The sequence below is a fragment of the Onthophagus taurus genome, chromosome 10 (assembly GCF_036711975.1).
Source record: "Onthophagus taurus isolate NC chromosome 10, IU_Otau_3.0, whole genome shotgun sequence".
NCBI classification, from domain to species: Eukaryota; Metazoa; Arthropoda; class Insecta; order Coleoptera; family Scarabaeidae; genus Onthophagus; species Onthophagus taurus.
This window is the reverse complement of record NC_091975.1, coordinates 8,826,001-8,845,338: the sequence shown is the minus strand read 5'-3', so window position 1 is coordinate 8,845,338 and position 19,338 is coordinate 8,826,001. Positions and strand designations below refer to the sequence as shown.

The window sequence follows — 19,338 nt, the reverse complement described above, 5'->3', positions numbered from 1 at the left end:
ACTGTCAAAACACAAAATGTATTCACCTAACAAAAATGTTTCATGTACACCTCCCAAAATAAGAGAAATTGCTCAGAGTTCAATGTCCTCATCATTGTGGACCTTGTATTCGATGCTAAGAACGTGTTTAAACATCCATAGACAAAAATTGTGACATTGACATCTAGAAAAATTAATGACCCAATATCACCAACTTGAACTGGTTCCATAAAATGTTACTAAAATCTCATTACAGCATCGGATGCTGTAACGAGTCTCATTACAGCACCCGTTTGAGTGCTGTTATAGCTTTCATTACCGTCGCGAATTACAAAAAGTACTTTACCTGCCGCTAATTGCTGTCAATTTGAAAAAAATGCCGTTGAACAGCTGGATTTGAACCCGGTACCTTCTGTATGAAAGCGCACTTCCCTCTCCACTATACTACCGACCTTTGATACATAGTGTAACTTTACCGAGGTATATTAACAAAACAAATCGTTTGACACATGTCATAATATTGGTAAGTTAGAATGTCTTCATATTGTTAAATTTTGCGGTTGGCGATAAAATGTTGTATGCAACACGTCAGCAAAGTGTCTTTATCGAACTCGCCTGTTTACTCGCCTCGCTCGCAAACTCAGACTCGTTCGATAAAGCATCACTTTGCCGACTTGGTACATAAATAACTATTATCCACAGGTAGCCATCTTGACCAGACTAATAATAATTATTTGAAACGTTAAAAGGTCAAAAAACGTCAATTTAATTCAATTTTTTAGGAGTTTCTAAATGTTTGACATTAAAAAAACCTAAACAAATGCCTTTTTTCGTATGATTTAAGCATAAATTAATTAATTTTCCTAAAGAAAACGACGTTTTATAAAACTGACATTTAATTTTGACAAATTGTTGTGAAGTTGGTTACAATTAGTAACATTGAATTTGTGTCACATTAACTTTATTCAAAAATTTATTTAAAAAATAAATTTATGGAATCAATTTCAATACTCGTGGACAAAGTATAGTATTCTACTCGCATATAATGAGCTATTATTCACTTAGGTTAATTATGCCACTCGCTACGCTCGTGACATAAACTTAACCTTCGTGAATAATAGCCCTCATTATATGCTCATATAATAATATACTATTATCTACAACTATTGAATTATCTATTCATTATACATTTGATTTTTGACAGGTAATCACACGCATTACTCTTGACTGACAAAGTGTTGAATAATGAAGCCATTATTCCACAGTTCTGACACGGCCTACTAATCAAAAAATAAAATATTAACAGAAATGACAGCTTTCTTATATTGAGGTTATGTCTGAAATGTCTATCAAGTTTTTTTTTTTTTCCTTTTTTTGATTTTTTTTTCAAAATTAAATAGTTGTAGATAAAGTATAGTATTCAACTTGCGTATAATGGATGTTACCCACTCAGATTACAACTTCGTCTTCGTGGGTAACAGCCGCCATTATACGCTTGTTGAATAATATACTGTTATCTACGACTGCTTGGATAAGTCATCATTACCGCACTCATTAGAGGTGATTTGAGTTACGTAATGAAGTTCATTACCGCACTGGTTTCATTACGTAACGCAGTTTTAGCCGAATCAGAACAGACTTAATTTATTGAAACGAACAACAATACAAAAGAAAAAGTGCTATCTACTTACAAAGAAACAATACTATTTATTATAAACATTAACTAAAAATCATATTATCATTAACAATATGTTTACTCATCTGGAATAAGTGTTTTGAAATTTAAAAACATAACAATTTTTACATTTCAAAACACTTATTCCAGATGAGTAAACATATTGTTGAAACTGACAATTCAAAATTGTCAACAGTCATTTCAAAATATTTTTATAAATGTCAAATAGACTTTTCTAAAGAAATTGATTTTTTAGTAATTTTTAGCAGTCGTAGATAAAATGCTGTATATCACACGTGGGCTAGAGCATAATTACAGTACTCGTGTCTACGACCTCGTCGTGCAATTCTCCACACTCGTACTGTAATTATGTTTCTAGCCCACTTGTAATATAAATAACTATTGTTGAACTGTTTAATTTATATATGTTTTACACAAAAGTTGGAATAGATTGCATTATTTCACATTTTTTATTATGATTTAATATTATTTTTAAATGACTAAGGGCCGGTTGTACCAACTCCCGATAAATTTATCCGATAGATAAATTGGCGCACTTAGCCAATGAGAGCGCTTAAAACCTCTGTATCCAAGGTAATTATCCGTTAGATAATTTATCGGGAGGTGGTACAACTGGCCCTTAATAAATTATCGATAGACGGCTCTCAAATGTTTTTTTTTTTTAATTCAAGTAAACACAGCAACATTTGTTTGTATTCAAAAATTTTCTGAAGTGTCACTTTAAAAAACCTATTTTTAAGATCAATTACGAAAATTTTGATATGTTAGAGTGTTACATATTAAAAAATTATTTGTTTTTAAATACCAGAAGTTATCTTCGTATTTAATTGCAAACTTTTTAGATTTTACCTACCGCTCCGTAACTTACAGGAAACTGTAAATTTAATTTCCTCGACTACACTAGATGGAAATTTTATAAAAAAAGTTTATTTTTAGCTTTATTCTAAAATAATAAGAAATAGACCTGTCGAAATTCTCTGTAAGAAAGTGTCCATATAATGTCGTAGTTATAATACTCCACCTATAATAATAACCAAGTAATTGCACTATTGGTTTTACGATATTTTCAATTTTGGCCTCTAGGGGAAAAACAAAAGACGATAGCGCTAAGAGGTTTTCAGCATTAGCAGTTTCTAGAAAAACGAGATCATGACATGTAAGCTACTTTTTTTCTAACTCTTATAGTTTCCGAGTTGGCCTATTCGGACATCCAATTTGAACCACCCTGTACATGGAATCGAGATCCCACCAAGTAACAAAACCCAATCCAACCCGGATAATAGAGCTAACAGGTCTTTATGTACTACATAATACTTTGCGTTCTTGTCTTGATAATAACTTAATGATTTGGTCATGTTGAAGTTGGGTTATATTTGGGTTGGAATGCTGTTAGGTTGAGTTCATGTTGATTTATCAGATTTAGCGCCTCGCCCACAAGCGACCTTGACGGTTTGAGAGTAAATATCTTCTTATAAGAGACTTTTATATCTTTATCAATATAAATATCATTTATTTGATATCTTGGAAAGTGAACTAAACGTACAGCACTTGTATATGAAATCGTTTATCGTTTATACATGCTGTTTTAAAACAACGGTTAAATATTTATAGGGCTAGTGCTACAGTCCGAAAATCAACCGTTTTCGCGATACAGGATGTTCAAATTTGTTGGGACTCTACGTTTTTTCTTTTAAACTGTAACTACTATAGGTTTGATAATTGGCAAATCGATACAATATGAAACTGTCTCTTTTTGAGAGTAGTATGATGTTTCCATTGCTTCCAGTTAGTATAAGTTATTCCATTACAAAACGTTATGCCATTAGTTACCAAAATTGAATTTAGTTGAAAAATAGTGGTATTTATTTTCACTTCCGGTGTAACCGGAAGCAATGGAATCATCATACTATTCCCAAAAAGAGACAGTTTTATACTGTATCGATTTGCCAAGTATCAAATCTGTAGTGGTTATAGTTTAAAAGAAAAAACGTAGAGTCCCAAAAAATTTCTCTGACTGTAGTACTACCCCTATAAATATTTAAACGTTGTTTTAAAACACCCTGTATAAATTTACAGCACTTGTACAGTGTGTTCATTAATTGTCCGCGTTATACATCACTTGACTAAGCGACATATTATCGCTTTTAGAGATTTTCATGCTGTCTGGTAAGTAAAGGTGTAACTTATCTTAGAAAAAAATGCAGAATACCGAAAGACCTAAAATACTATTTGTTTTAAAGTATAAAGCTAAGCACCAATCACGTTGTACGATTTCAAGTCCGATTTGGATCATACGTCTAAGAACCGACTTAGATACGACACTTAGATACACCAAGAAATTCTATAATAGGAAAAATAGATAAACCTACAATTTCGCGTCAGTGTCGTTTCCTAGATGTTAGTATAATATTAAAAGTTTATGTCTTTTATTTTATATAGAATGTAAGTCTGACTAGTTTCGGCCCTTGGCCATCTTCAGGGACTCTACAAATAGATTAACATCTCTCATCTTATCCATTTTACAAACTAGAACTAAAAGTAAAATGATTGAATCTTCTGGAAAACATTTCCATTAACTTTTTTCAATACTTTGGTCATTGTCAAGTCATATAAAAATGTTTTTAATGAATTTAAGGCATTTTGTCACACACCAATTAACATTTTCTATTTCCTCCTATCTTTGAAACACATTCAAAAATACTGAAATCATTTTTTTCTTATCCTTTCCGACTTGTTAAGTATTCTAGAGATGTTTGTAGTGGTGTTTGATTATTCTAGAGATGTTTGTAGTGGATTAGAACCATTTTGATTCACGCCAATCAGTTTTTCCAAAATTCTAAAATGCTTGAATCTTCTGGAAAACATTCCCATTAACTTTTTTTCAATTCTTTCGTCATTGTCAAGTGATATAAAAATGTTTTTAATGAATTTAAGGGATTTTGTCACACACCAATTAATATTTTCTGTTTTCTCCTATCTTTGAAACACTTTCAAAAATACTGAAATCATTTTTTTCTGATTCTTTCCGACTTGTTAAGTATTCTAGAGATGTTTGTAGTGGATTAGAATCATTTTGATTAACGCCAATCAGTTTTTCCAAAATTCTAAAATGCTTGAATCTTCTGGAAAACATTCCCATTAATTTTTTTTTCAATTCTTTCGTCATTTTCAAGTGATATAAGTATCTTATCCATTTTACAAACGACAGCGGTAGCGCTAGTTAGCATAAAATATCACTATGTTGCATATTTTTATTGCACTAAAACTAGAACTAACACTAGACCTAGAACTAGAAAGAATATTTCTAGTTCTAGTTTTATACTAGCTCTATTACTTGAACTAACACAAGACTTAGAAGTAGAATCGTTCAGGTTTAGCCGTCTTGAGTGGGACTAAATCTGATTATTTCTAGTTCTCGGTCTAGTGTTAGTTCTAATGGCAGTGATAGTTAGCATAAGATATTGCTATGTTGTGTATTTTTATTGAACTAAAACTAGAACGAGAACTAGAAACATTCGGGTTTAGTCGTGAAAAAAAGTTTCAGTTGTCAATGTCAACTTTAATTTTATTATTATATTCGCAATTTTCATAAAATAACCTTTAAAGTGAGTCCAAACTTGACGTATTTATCTCAAAAAACCAAAAAGTTCGAACTTTCAACTTTTAATTTTGACATATTTGTCAACTTCACAAAAATCCTTTAAATTAAGTCCAAACTCGACATATTTAACTTTAATATTAACGGAAATATAATCACTTCCGGTTTGAAACGTCAACGTCAATTTTGATATATTTGTCATTTTCATTAAAAAATCTTTAAAATGAGTCCAAAGATGACGCACTTATCTCAAAAAACAAAAAAGTTAGAATAAAAAACATTAAACCCGAAGTTAGCAACAATGAAGATAGCAATTTAATTATTAAATATTAATACCAACCTTAATTTTTAATTTTTTTTATTGTATTTATATTTTTGTGACATTGTATAAAAATTAAGAATTTATCAAAATGACATTGACATTTCAAACCGGAAAGTTCGTGTTTGGGCTCATTTTAAAGGATTTTTCACGACAATTACAAATATGTCAAAATTGACGTTGACATTTGTAACCGAAAGTTGACTATAACTTCATTAATATTGAAGATAAATATGTCGTGTTTGTACTCATTTTAAAGGATTTTTAATGAAGATTACAAATATGTCAAAATTGAGGTTGACATTTTAAACCTGAAGTTAGTTATCATATAATAGAAGTTTTATAACTGAAGTTAATGTACTGTTAGTCACTTTTTTTAACTTTCATCTGTTAATTTTGACATATTTGTCATCTTCATTAAAAAACCTTTAAAATGAGTCCAAACATGACACACTTATCTCAAAAAACAAAAAAGTTTGAATAAAAAACATTAAACCCGAAGTTAGCAACAATGAAGATAGCAATTTAATTATTAAATATTAATACCAACCTTAATTTTTAATTTTTTTTATTGTATTTATATTTTTGAGACATTGTATAAAAATTAAGAATTTATCAAAATGACATTGACATTTCAAACCGGAAGTTGCTTATATCTCGAATAATTTTTGAATTAAACGTATCATGTTTGGGCTCATTTTAAAGGATTTTTCACGACAATTACAAATATGTCAAAATTGACGTTGACATTTGTAACCGAAAGTTGACTAAAACTTCATTAATATTGAAGATAAATATGTCGTGTTTGTACTTATTTTAAAGGATTTTTAATGAAGATTACAAATATGTCAAAATTGAGGTTGACATTTTAAACCTGAAGTTAGTTATCATATAATAGAAGTTTTATAACTGAAGTTAATGTACTGTTAGTCACTTTTTTTAACTTTCATCTGTTAATTTTGACATATTTGTCATCTTCATTAAAAAACCTTTAAAATGAGTCCAAACATGACACACTTATCTCAAAAAACAAAAAAGTTTGAATAAAAAACATTAAACCCGAAGTTAGCAACAATGAAGATAGCAATTTAATTTTTAAATATTAATACCAACCTTAATTTTTGATTTTTTTTTATTATATTTTTGTTTTTGTGACAAATATTAAGACATTTTATTAAAAATTAAGAATATGTCAAAATGACATTGACATTTCAAACCGGAAGTTGCTTATATTTCGAGTAATATTGGAATTAACCGTATCGTGTTTGGACTCATTTTGAAGGATTTTTCACGACGATTACAAATATGTCAAAATTGACATTGACGTTCTTAACCGGAAGTTGACCATAACTTCATTAATATTGAAGATAAATATGTCGTGTTGGTACTCATTTTAAAGGATTTTTAATGAAGATTACAAATATGTCAAAATTGAGGTTGACATTTTAAACCTGAAGTTAGTTATCATATAATAGAAGTTTTATAACTGAAGTTAATGTACTGTTAGTCACTTTTTTTAACTTTCATCTTTTAATTTTGACATATTTGTCATCTTCATTAAAAAACCTTTAAAATGAGTCCAAACATGACACACTTATCCCAAAAAACAAAAAAGTTTGAATAAAAAACATTAAACCCGAAGTTAGCAACAATGAAGATAGCAATTTAATTTTTAAATATTAATACCAACCTTAATTTTTGATTTTTTTTTTATTATATTTTTGTTTTTGTGACAAATATTAAGACATTTTATTAAAAATTAAGAATATGTCAAAATGACATTGACATTTCAAACCGGAAGTTGCTTATATTTCGAGTAATATTGGAATTAAACGTATCGTGTTTGGACTCATTTTGAAGGATTTTTCACGACGATTACAAATATGTCAAAATTGACGTTGACGTTCTTAACCGGAAGTTGACCATAACTTCATTAATATTGAAAATAAATATGTCGTGTTTGTACTCATTTTAAAGGATTTTTAATGAAGATTACAAATATGTCAAAATTGAGGTTGACATTTTAAACCTGAAGTTAGTTATCATGTAATAGAAGTTTTATAACTGAAGTTAATGTACTGTTAGTCACTTTTTTTAACTTTCATCTTTTAATTTTGACATATTTGTCATCTTCATTAAAAAACCTTTAAAATGAGTCCAAACATGACACACTTATCTCAAAAAACAAAAAAGTTTGAATAAAAAACATTAAACCCGAAGTTAGCAACAATGAAGATAGCAATTTAATTTTTAAATATTAATACCAACCTTAATTTTTGATTTCTTTTTTATTATATTTTTGTTTTTGTGACAAATATTCAGATATTTTATTAAAAATTAAGAATATGTCAAAATGACATTGACATTTCAAACCGGAAGTTGACCATAACTTCATTAATATTGAAGATAAATATGTCGTGTTTGTACTCATTTTAAAGGATTTTTAATGAAGATTACAAATGTGTCAAAATTGAGGTTGGCATTTTAAATCTGAAGTTAGTTATCATATAATAGGAGTTTTATAACTGAAGTTAATCTAGTGTTAGCACTTTCTTTTCATTTTTAACATGTTTTTTGGATTTTTTGTAAGATGAGAAATGTTAATCTATTTTTAGAGTCTCTGAAGATGGCCAATTAAATTCTGTATAAAATAAAAAGTACAATATAAAACTTGGAGTATTTTTGTATTGCTTCCATGATTCTTCCAAGAACAATATCCAAAGTGACAAATTTTTCTGAAATTTTCTGGAATCTAATTCAACTTTGTTGTATTTTAATTTTATCTATCATTGATTTTGATGGTGTCATTACTTATTAGTTCAAGATTGGTGACTTTATTTGGCTGAAGATAACTTATAACCGAAACTAGTACAAGCAAGATATCCTTAATATCGATTATATCATCCTTTTATCCATCCATTTCATTTTTAATCCACCCGTGTGCTTAATTAATTAATAAATAAGTATTTCAATTACATTTTGTGATAGATAATTCGTCCTTTTTTAATTTTATTACGTTTCTGTGTGTAAATACTGTTACTTCATACTTTGTAAATAAATTTGTAAATAATTATGCATGCTAAATCGATGTAAATAACTGTATCATTATTATTATTATTAAACCTTTTTTTTGCATATTGTACGTCTCGAAACACTTTATTATTATTTTTTTTTATTTTATATCCTCTTTTTTGTATGCTTAGATATATTTTTGTGTTTTGTTGACTTGTTACGAATAAATCTTGTATATCACGCAGCACCTTTTTAATCTTTAATTTTGCGAATGACAAATTAATTTGTTATCAACTGTATATTTTTTTGATTTTGCGCTGACTTACTGACTTGAATCACGATTTTTGCACATCTCTGTAACTAAATTTAAATTTAATTATAGTACGAATGGAAATATTCGCGCAAAACCAAAGAAATTCCGATTGCCTACGAACACAAGCAGGTTTATTTTTGGGGGCAACCCGCGAAGTGTGTAGTACACTTGGACAAAAGAGCCGGTACACTCAAGCGTGCTTTAAAACGGGTCTTAGTCCTTTACACAACACTTCTTGTATGTGCACTGTGTGTTTGTTTTTTTTTTATAATTTTTTAGTACACCAGGTGAGATTTTACCTATTTAAAAATATGCATGCGGGGTTATTTCTTAATATGTAAATGTAAATTGTTGTTTTTTGTTGTGGTGGTGGTGCATGCTTTCTTCTTTTAATTATTGTGTATGTTATATTTAATGAATTCATTTTAAAACGGAATAGATAGAATACAATTGGCGGCAGGTTGGTTGGTTTGTCCGCGTCGAGATGTTTGTTTTACGGACAACAATAGCTCTTTTCAATATTTACGCGATAACTAAAATAAACTAAAAGAGAAAATAATAATAATAATAGAGAAGCATGATTTAGAGTTGGATAAAAATGTAAAAACTTAGATAATGTAGATTTTGACTTAATTTTTTTAAAAATGATTATTAAATCAAAATCATTTTCAGGACATCAACTAACCAATGAGAAAATGATGGAAACGGATCGAAAAGGCCAATACAACACTTTACCATCGAAAAAGGCGTCATATTTGAACGAGCCGGATATAACGAAGGATTTAGGGCGAAAATGTCAACCCAAAAAGCTGGGAATCCCAGTTCAGCTCCCAACAATCTCAAAAAATCAAACTCAACTTGATGATTCATTAAGAATCTCACCAATCGACCCAAGAACATTAACCAGCTTTAAAAGTTCAACCCCATCAAATAAATCCGAGCTAAAATCGGCGATAAACTTAGAAAACAAGCTTTTATCCCCGAAAAAAAGCACAATGAGTAACGACGAGTTATACGCGGTGATTCACAAAAGCAAAAAGAAATTAAACATAGAATCACCCCAAACGAACTCGATTGAAAATCAAACTCAAAATGTGTCGGTCCAAATTGAAAAAGTTCAACCCCCCGAAACCGGTTATTTCGACAAATCCAAATCGAGATTGAACGAATTTAATTTATCGCCTAAAAATGAACCTAGATCTCGCCACAGTTGGGCTATCACCGATAAAAAAACATCTCAAGCTGCGCGTTTAGATTTTAAACGATTATTACTACAACATTGTCGCCCGAATTTACCCCCCGCTTCCACCAAATTATCAGCCGTTGAGCAATTAAAACTTTCAAAACCCCAAATACAACCGAAACCGAATCAAAACGAGGATGAAGAAAAAATTAATATTTTAGATTTGAGTCGATCGCCGAGGAGTCTTAACAGAAAAACACCCGAAAAAAATCGACAACCCTCGAAGATTCTTTCACCGCGTTCGCAATGGAGATTTGCAAGTCCTAGATCGGACGTTTTATCTTCAACGATTTTGGAGGATCATCGCGAAGATGATAGCCCGAATAATTCGGCGGAACGAAAAAAATGTTTCGTTGAAAACAATAATGTCGAGAAATTAAGTATTAGTGAAAAAATGCAAGCGAAACGAGCTCAGTTTTTTAATTCTTCTGACAATACGATAAGGAAAACCCCCGAAAAACCTTTACTGCCTACTTTAGAAACAGCTTTTTAAATAAATAAGAGAAATAAAAGGTTTTATTTTGTACATTACTATTTTCTAGTCGATTTAAAAAAAAAAAATAGATTTAGTTTCTTTCTTTCTTTCATACTTTTATAGAAATCAAGAAACAAGTAGAGTACAAGGAGTGGCAAAAATGAAAAGAAAACTGGTTGTAAGATATCTAAAGATGCCTTAAATAAGCTAAGAATAACTATTAAATTAAATTAAAATAAATTAAAATAAATTATCGAAGGAGTAATATATGAACGATATTATTATATCTATTTTGCAGAGGATTCATTAACTTATTTAATAAATTGTTAATGAAAACGCTGTATTTATTGATTCGTATTGTATATAGAGTATTTATTTAAATCGGATTATAAAAAATTAAATTTTTTAAGATGGGAAGAAATTATAATTGGATTTTGGATTACGAGACGTGAATTGAGTTGTTTTTAGATGCCAATAAAAAGTACAAAAACATCGAAATCTAGCTTTTTTTAATTACACCTTATCTCCTAAACTTTGCATTCAATTCTTATCGAATTTTTGTTTTAAGAAATTTTAAGCGTGTAATATTCGAGATTAAATTAAAAAGAAATATTAAACAATGTAATATCACACTTATTGTTAGTCTAAGTATTAAATTTTACTTACAAGGGAAGTATCAGAACTGTCCCTCACCGATTTCGTTGAAATTTGGTGCAGCGATAGTATGGCCAAAAATAAGGTTTACGTATTTTTTTATACGTGCTAATAAAGCCCCTGGGGCGAGTTATAAGGGTTGGAAATCGGGGCGAAATATATATATTGGCTTATAGGCTGAAAACGAAAATAGCTATCGAAATGTGGTAAATGTAAACTGATATTCATTTTCAAAGAGCTTTCCATTGATGTATCACACATATATCTGAGGGCTTCAGGGGGTAAACTACCCCTAGTTTTTTGGAATATTTTAAATACTACCCTGTCAATTTTGGCGATATTAAGTATCCTTATAGTACGTTTAAAAATAAACTGACCGGCAAAAAAAGCCGGCCACTATAAATTTGCCACAACTTCAAAGCTGGCTTTCTCGCGAACCGCGCATTCCATTTTGATGATTCTTTTTTTGATGGATAGGTTGATTCTTCTGTAATAATCCTGCGATAGAAATTTTCGTTCAGATTTTAATTTTAGCATATACGGGGTGAGAAAAATGAGTAAGACTTTTATTCTCGAAATTTGTAACACCCTGCGGGGTGCAGTTGCTACAGTAGAGGGTATTACCTGGAATCAAACAGTAGCCCAATCTTTTCTGAGCATTTTCTTTTTTTATTCACTCTATTATCTCTGTTACTAACGAAGATGCAGTATTTTAAAGCGATCGCCTGTGAAAACAAGATGAGTGACAATAGTAGCTGATGACCGTTTTATTGTTCTAAGCAATCGTAGAACGACAGCTGTAGAGGCCGCTGTGATGTCAGTGAGAGAACCATTCGCTGAAAACTTGCTAGAACTGGTCTGGCTGCAAGAAGGCTGCCAAAGGGCCGAGGCTGCTTCCTAGATATCGACGTGCACGTCTTCAATCTGCGCGCTTACATGTGAATTGGGAGATCGAGCAATGGAAGAATGAGTACTGCAATGGAGGTCTTTTTTACGGGTGAGTAGTGGTTTTGTCTACTATCACCCGATAGTCAGAAACGAATATGAAGACGTTGAAATGAAAGATTTATTTTATTTACCATGACCGAACCTCCATGGAAAGGTACTCTTTCCGAAATTGTGCAGGTCGCAAACCTTTCATTACGACGTCTCCACACTCGTTCTCAATCATCAGGTGACCGAAGACAAAATCGGGACTCATCAGTGAAGAGCACCTTACCACAGTATAAAGTAAAGCAGTAGTCTCACTTCGTGTCGGCACGTTTGACGTCGTGTCCGTAGATTTTTTACTGCGCATCCGCTGCGCGCATCATTGAAATAAATGTTGCAACAAACTTTTATGTCGATGATAAAGATCACGTACTCATAAGGTAGCAAACGTAGTATGAATGCGCGCAGCGTGTGCGCTGTAGCAAATCTGAGGACGCCATATAAGGCAAGTGAGACTACTGATTTACTTTATACTGTGACCTTACCCCATTGTTCCATTTCCCAATTCGTATGTAGGTGTCCAAATTGAAGACGTGCTCGCCGATATCTCTGGAGCAGCCGCTGTCTTTTGGCAGGTCTTCTTGCAGTTAGATCACTTTCAGCAAGTTTTCGACGAATGGTTCTTTCACTTACGTCAAGCCCACATACCATTTGAAGGCGATGCCGACTTTCTACAGCAGTCGTTCTACGATTCCTCAGAGTGTTTAGCACAATAAATCGATCATCAACTGCTGTTGTCACTCGTCTTCTACCGGAACCTTGCCGCCTAGTAAAATTTCCTGTTTCCACATATCGGTTCCAGGCATCCTGAACTGTTGTTCGGCGTATACCCAACGTATCGCTGACTTTTGCCATCTTCAATTAAACTAATAACACCCGCAACATCAGTTATTGACAACGGCATCTTTGACAACTGTCAATTTACTATTATTACTATTTACTACCTTATTTTGTATGCTTATTTGTCTTGTTTTCACAGGCGTTCGCTTTAAAACACTGCATCTTCGTTAGTAACAGAGATAATAGAGTGAATAAAAAAACAAAATGTTCAGAAAAGATTGGGCTACCGTTTGATTCCGGTTAACACCCTCTGCTGTAGCATCTGCACCCCACAGGGTATTAAAAATTTCGAGAAAAAATGCTTTTCTCATTCTTACACCCCGTATATGCTCAAATTAATATCCGAATAAAAATTTCTATCGCAGGATTATTACAAAAGAATCAACCTTTCGATCAAGAAAGGAATCATCAAAATCGAATGAGTGGTTCGCGAGAAACCCCGCTTTAAAATTGTGGCAAAATTTAAGTGGCCGGTTTTTTTTGCCGGTCAGTTTATTAATTACGTGTTTTTTCTTATATGCCTCTGACCATCCCCTGCAATGTTATGGGGTATGATAGATAACCCCTTTCCTTAAGAATAATGTGATAAACTGTAACACTTTTGAACAATATTTTGAAGAAAACCATTAATTAGATGTAAATTAAGATTTACGCAGTAAAATAAACCCTATTTGAAATTAAGGGGTGGCTGGGGTTAACGAGCCTAACGATTTTGGTGCAATTTACCACGATGATTTTTTTATATGTTAGATAGTACTATTGTAAGAACTTACAAGGGTTAGAAGTTTGGGGTAGAAAATATATTTTCGCTAATAACTTTCATACTCCTACAGAAAAAGCTTTTTTATCCTTATTCTATTTAAATAACACAAAAGTTAGAATAATTATATAAATATTTATTAATAATAAGTTAAAAGGCAACTGAAAAAAAAATAAAGTAAAATACTGTTTTCTGTTTGTACTTTTATTAAAAATAAATTTATTGTTTTAAATTCTACCGGTTTCGGTTTATTTACAAAACCATCTTCAGGAACCTTCGAATCTCGTCAATTTATTTTAAATGTCTCTCGTGATAATTAACATCTTGATTTTCTAGTAAACGTTTTTATTGAAATGAATCTGTGTCTTTATTTTTGGTGTAATGTGTGTTATGCTTAAACTTTCGGACAGGAAATGTTTACAACAATATGAAAAAAAATGGTTAAGTATCAAAAATTGTATTCCACATTGTTAGAATCCTCTGGTACGTTTGGACCGAGGGTAATAAGTACAATGTTCAAAGCAGATAACATATTCGTTTTGGCATCAAAGTCTGGTAAGCCGACTTCTGCTCATATGAAAAATTGGCTACAAAATGTCTATTTCCCAAACACCGGACCCAAATCATCACTATTACTGGATTCTTGGAGTGGCCACTGCCCTGAAATTATTAGTGAAGTAACTCCGTCGGATGTTAAGTTTAAATATTTGTCTATACCTGCAGGGACAACAGGTCAAATTCAACCCCTGGATGTATTTGGTTTTAGAATATAGAAAAATTTCATTAGAAGATTTTCTGATCAAGTTATTCTCTACCAGTACGATGTCAATTTGCATCAGCGAGATAACATTTTAAAATTGCAATCCTTAACGCATAACCAGTTGTCTCCCCAACGATTTATTAATGTTTTTAAATACGCCTAGTTTGCATCTGGATATATAGAGGAGAGACCAGAACAGTTTGAAAATCCCGTGGAGGTTTGCTTTTCCAATGAAAAACCTACGTGCGATATCTGTGGAGATATAGCTGTTATAACTTGTGCATGGTGTAAACAATCGTTGTGTTTAAAACATTATTTCAATGATTTTCATTATTGCCAACAATATATTGAATAAAAAAAAGAAATTAAATTAATAATGTAGAATACAATTTGTGATAGTCAACCATTCTTTTGTCAGTTACTTTTTAACTCATTATTAATAAATATTTATAAAATTATCCTAACTTTTGTGTTATTTAAATAGAATAAGGATAAAAAACATTTTTCTGAAGGAGTATGAAAGTTATTAGCGAAAATATATTTTCTACCCCAAACTTCTAACCCTTGTAAGTTCTTACAATAGTACTACCTAACGTATGAAAAAATCAACGTGGGAAATTGCACCAAAAACGACAAGCAATTTTCGCTAAAAAAAAATTTTTTTTAATGTCGTATAGGGTTTATTTTACTGCGTAAATCTTAATTTACAACTAATTTATGGTTTTCTTCAATATATTGTTCAAAAGTGTTACAGTTTATCACATTATTCTTAAGGAAAGGGGTTATCTATCATACCCCGTAATTTTGCAGGGGATGGTCAGAGGCAAATAAGAAAAAACACGTCATTAATATTTTTAAACGTACTATAAGGACACATAATATCGCCAAAATCGACAGGGCAGTTTTTAAAATATTCCAAAAAAGTAGGGGTAGTTTACCCCCTGAAGCCCTCAGATGTATGTGTGATATATCAATGGAAAGCTCTTTGAGAATGAATATCAGTTTACGTTTACCACATTTCGATAGCTATTTTCGTTTTCAGCCTATAAGCGAATATATATATTTCGCCCCGATTTCCAACCCTTATAACTCGCCCCAGGGGCTTTATTAGCACGTATAAAAAAATTCGTAAACCTTATTTTTGGCCATACTATCGCTGTACCAAATTTCAACAAAATCGGTGAGGGACAGTTCTGATACTTCCCTTGTTAGAAAAACTTTTTTCCTCTAATACGTCGCGCCTTAATTGTAGTTAGATAAAAATATTAAGGCGCGACGGCCAGTCTAGAACACACACCAGCACCATTTTTTCCGATTGGATAGAACTACAGATATAAGTTACATCTGTACGTTGCAATAACTCATTTTAATTACAAAATTGCAAATTTACACATATTTCTTGGCTTCTTGGCAAATGAGTTTGCATGAGAAGCTTTAATGAAGCTCTGTTAGAGTCCGTAAAACTGCCGTCTGGCCACTTAAGCGCGATGTAGTTACTTTAATACCTTATTTTAATCATTGCTATAAGATACTTAAAATATTTGTTTAAAATTTGAGATTTTGCATAAGCAATAAGGCATAAGCTCAAAATCTGTTGAGTATTGGTTATAAGGTTGTTCAAGTCGAACAAATTGACGTTCACGGGGTGAGGTCTTTGAAGTAAAAGTATAATATAATATACAGGTGCCCATTATGTATGGAATATAGTATACAGGTGTCCGGTATCTTCCGCATCAGAGCATTATACGGTTGTAGAATACATTATTCTGAACCGATCTTTCTAACAAATTTTTTTCGAAATGTTTATAATAACCAGAGCCCGGACAGTTTAGGAAAATTATCCTAAAACGCCTCCCACTCCAGTCTCAATATTCAATCGAAGTGTGCGAAGCTGTCGGATACGTCATACCTTATGTCACAAAATAAATTATAATTTATAATTAATTTATTAATTATAAATTTAATAAAACCAAAAATGAATAATTCAGTGCGTATTTTTATACACTGACCGGCAAAAAAAACCGGCCACCAAAATGTAGCCACAATTTCAAAGCTGGCTTACTCGCGAACCACTCATTCGATTTTGATGATTCTTTTTTTGATCGAAACGTTGATTCTTCTGTAATAATCCTGCGATAGAAATTTTTATTCGGATATTAATTTGAGCATATACGGGGTGCAAGAATGAGAAAACCTTTTTTTCCCGAAATTTGTAATACCCTATGGGGTACAGCTGCTACAGCTCTGCAGCTCTGTTACTAACGAAGATGCAGTATTTTCAAGTGATCGCCTGTGAAAACAAGACGAGTGACAATAGTAGCTGATGACCGTTTTATTGTTCTAAGCAATCGTAGAACGACAGCTGTAGAAGCTCGGTGTCGTCTTCAAATGGTGCATGTCGTTGATGTCAGTGAGCAATTGCGGTAAACTCTTCTTCAAAAGCAATTTGTAACTCTTGAAGGTTGTCCGGTAGGACAGGACGACGACGAATGCGTCTCTCAAGTTGGTCCCAAAGATATTCGATAGGGTTAAGGTCCGGGCTGCACGCGAGCCACTCTATCCGTTCAATACCCTACTTCATCAAGGTATTCGTTAACCACACGTGCTACGTGCGGTCGCGCATTGTCATGCATTAGCATGAATCCGTCACCAATAAAATGGGAATAGAACCTCCATGGAAAGGTACTCTTTCCGAAAAGGTGTAGGTCGCAAACCTTTCATTACGACGTCTCCACACTCACCGACCATCAGGTGACCGGAGTTGTTCCATTCTCTAATTCATACGTATATACGCGCCCAAATTGAAGACGTGCTCGCCGATGTCTCTGGAGCAGCCGAGGTCTTTTGGCAAGTCTTCTTGCAGTCAGATCACTTTTATCAAGTCTTCGATGAATAGTTCTTTCACTTACGCCAACCCCACGCACCATCTGAAGAGGGTGCCGAGTTTCTACAGCTTTCGTTCTAAAATTCCTCAGAGTGTTTAGAACAATAAATCGGTCATCAACTGCTGTTGTCACTCGTCTTCTAGCGAAACCTTGCCGCCTAGTGAAATTTCCTGTTTCCACATATTGGTTTCAGGCATCCTGAAATGTTGTTCAGGGTACACCCAACGTATGGGCAACGTATTGCTGACTTTTGCCATCCTCAATTAAAGTAACAATAGCCGCAACATCAGTTACTGACAACGGGATTGCTATTATGTTAAAAGACTGTAAAAATCTTTAACAACTGTCAATTTACTATTCGAAACAAATGACATACGCTACCTAGCGCGCCACCTTAGATTTTTTTATGCTTGTTTGTCTTGTTTTTACAGGCGTGCGCTTTAAAACACTGCATCTCCGTTAGTAATAGAGATAATAGAGTGAATAAAAAAACAAGATGTTCAGAAAAGATTGGGCTACCGTGTGATTCCAGTTAACACTATCTGCTGTAGCAGTTGCACCCCACAGGGTATTACAAATTTCGAGAAACAAAAGTTTTTCTCATTCTTGCAACCCGTATATGCTCAAATTAAAACCTAAATGAAAATTTCTATCGCAGGATTATTACCGAAGAATCAACCTTTCGATGAAAGAAACAATCATCAAAATCGAATGCGCGGTTCGCGAGAAAGCCAGCTTTGAAGTTTTGGCTAATTTATAGTGGCCGGTTTTTTTTGCCGGTCAGTTTATTATTTTTATTAATTCATTAATTAATGTTGCACTGCAAGTTCTTCGCTAACGTACGCTCATCGCTCTTCGAAATTCAATTTTGAAGAGTAACTTAAAAGGTGTCAAAAGTCACAACAACGTACTTACGTCGTTGTCATGGAATTCGTTTCGTGGAGAGGGGCGCACTTTTCCTAAACTGTCCGGGCTCTGATAATAACCGCACGAGAACATTCATGAAGTTGTCCATTTGTCTATTATATGATAACTAACTTCAGATTTAAAATGTCAACCTCAATTTTGACATATTTGTAATCTTCATTAAAAATCCTTTAAAATGAGTACAAACACGACATATTTATCTTCAATATTAATGAAGTTATAGTCAACTTTCGGTTACAAATGTCAACGTCAATTTTGACATATTTGTAATTGTCGTGAAAAATCCTTTAAAATGAGCCCAAACATGATACGTTTAATTCCAAAATTACTCGAGATATAAGCAACTTCCGGTTTGAAATGTCAATGTCATTTTGATAAATTCTTAATTTTTATTAAAAAAAATTAAAATGTCTTAATTTTTGTACCAAAAACAAAAATATAATAAAAAAAAAATCAAAAATTAAGGTTGGTATTAATATTTAAAAATTAAATTGCTATCTTCATTGTTGCTAACTTCGGGTTTAATGTTTTTTATTCAAATTTTTTGTTTTTTGAGATAAGTGTGTCATGTTTGGACTCATTTTAAAGGTTTTTTAATGAAGATGACAAATATGTCAAAATTAAAAGATGAAAATTAAAAAAAGTGACTAACAGTACATTAACTTCAGTTATAAAACTTTTATTATATGATAACTAACTTCAGATTTAAAATGTCAACCTCAATTTTGATATATTTGTAATCTTCATTAAAAATCCTTTAAAATGAGTACAAACACGACATATTTATCTTCAATATTAATGAAGTTATAGTCAACTTTCGGTTACAAATGTCAACGTCAATTTTGACATATTTGTAATTGTCGTGAAAAATCCTTTAAAATGAGCCC

General features: G+C 32.0%; 1 protein-coding gene across 4 annotated transcripts in view; it reads left to right on the top strand.

Moving 5' to 3' along the window:
* LOC111428884 (NHS actin remodeling regulator GUK-holder) overlaps nt 1-11,133 on the top strand; it is a 63,004-nt gene extending 51,871 nt beyond the window's left edge. For all 4 annotated transcript variants that reach the window (XM_071199498.1, XM_071199497.1, XM_071199496.1 and 1 more), the window contains one exon: nt 9,590-11,133. In XM_071199498.1, coding sequence (XP_071055599.1) covers nt 9,590-10,653 — 1,064 coding nt within the window. In that variant the 3' untranslated portion in view covers nt 10,654-11,133. The remainder of the gene's footprint in view (nt 1-9,589) is intronic.
* Nucleotides 11,134-19,338: the final 8,205 nt, after the last annotated feature.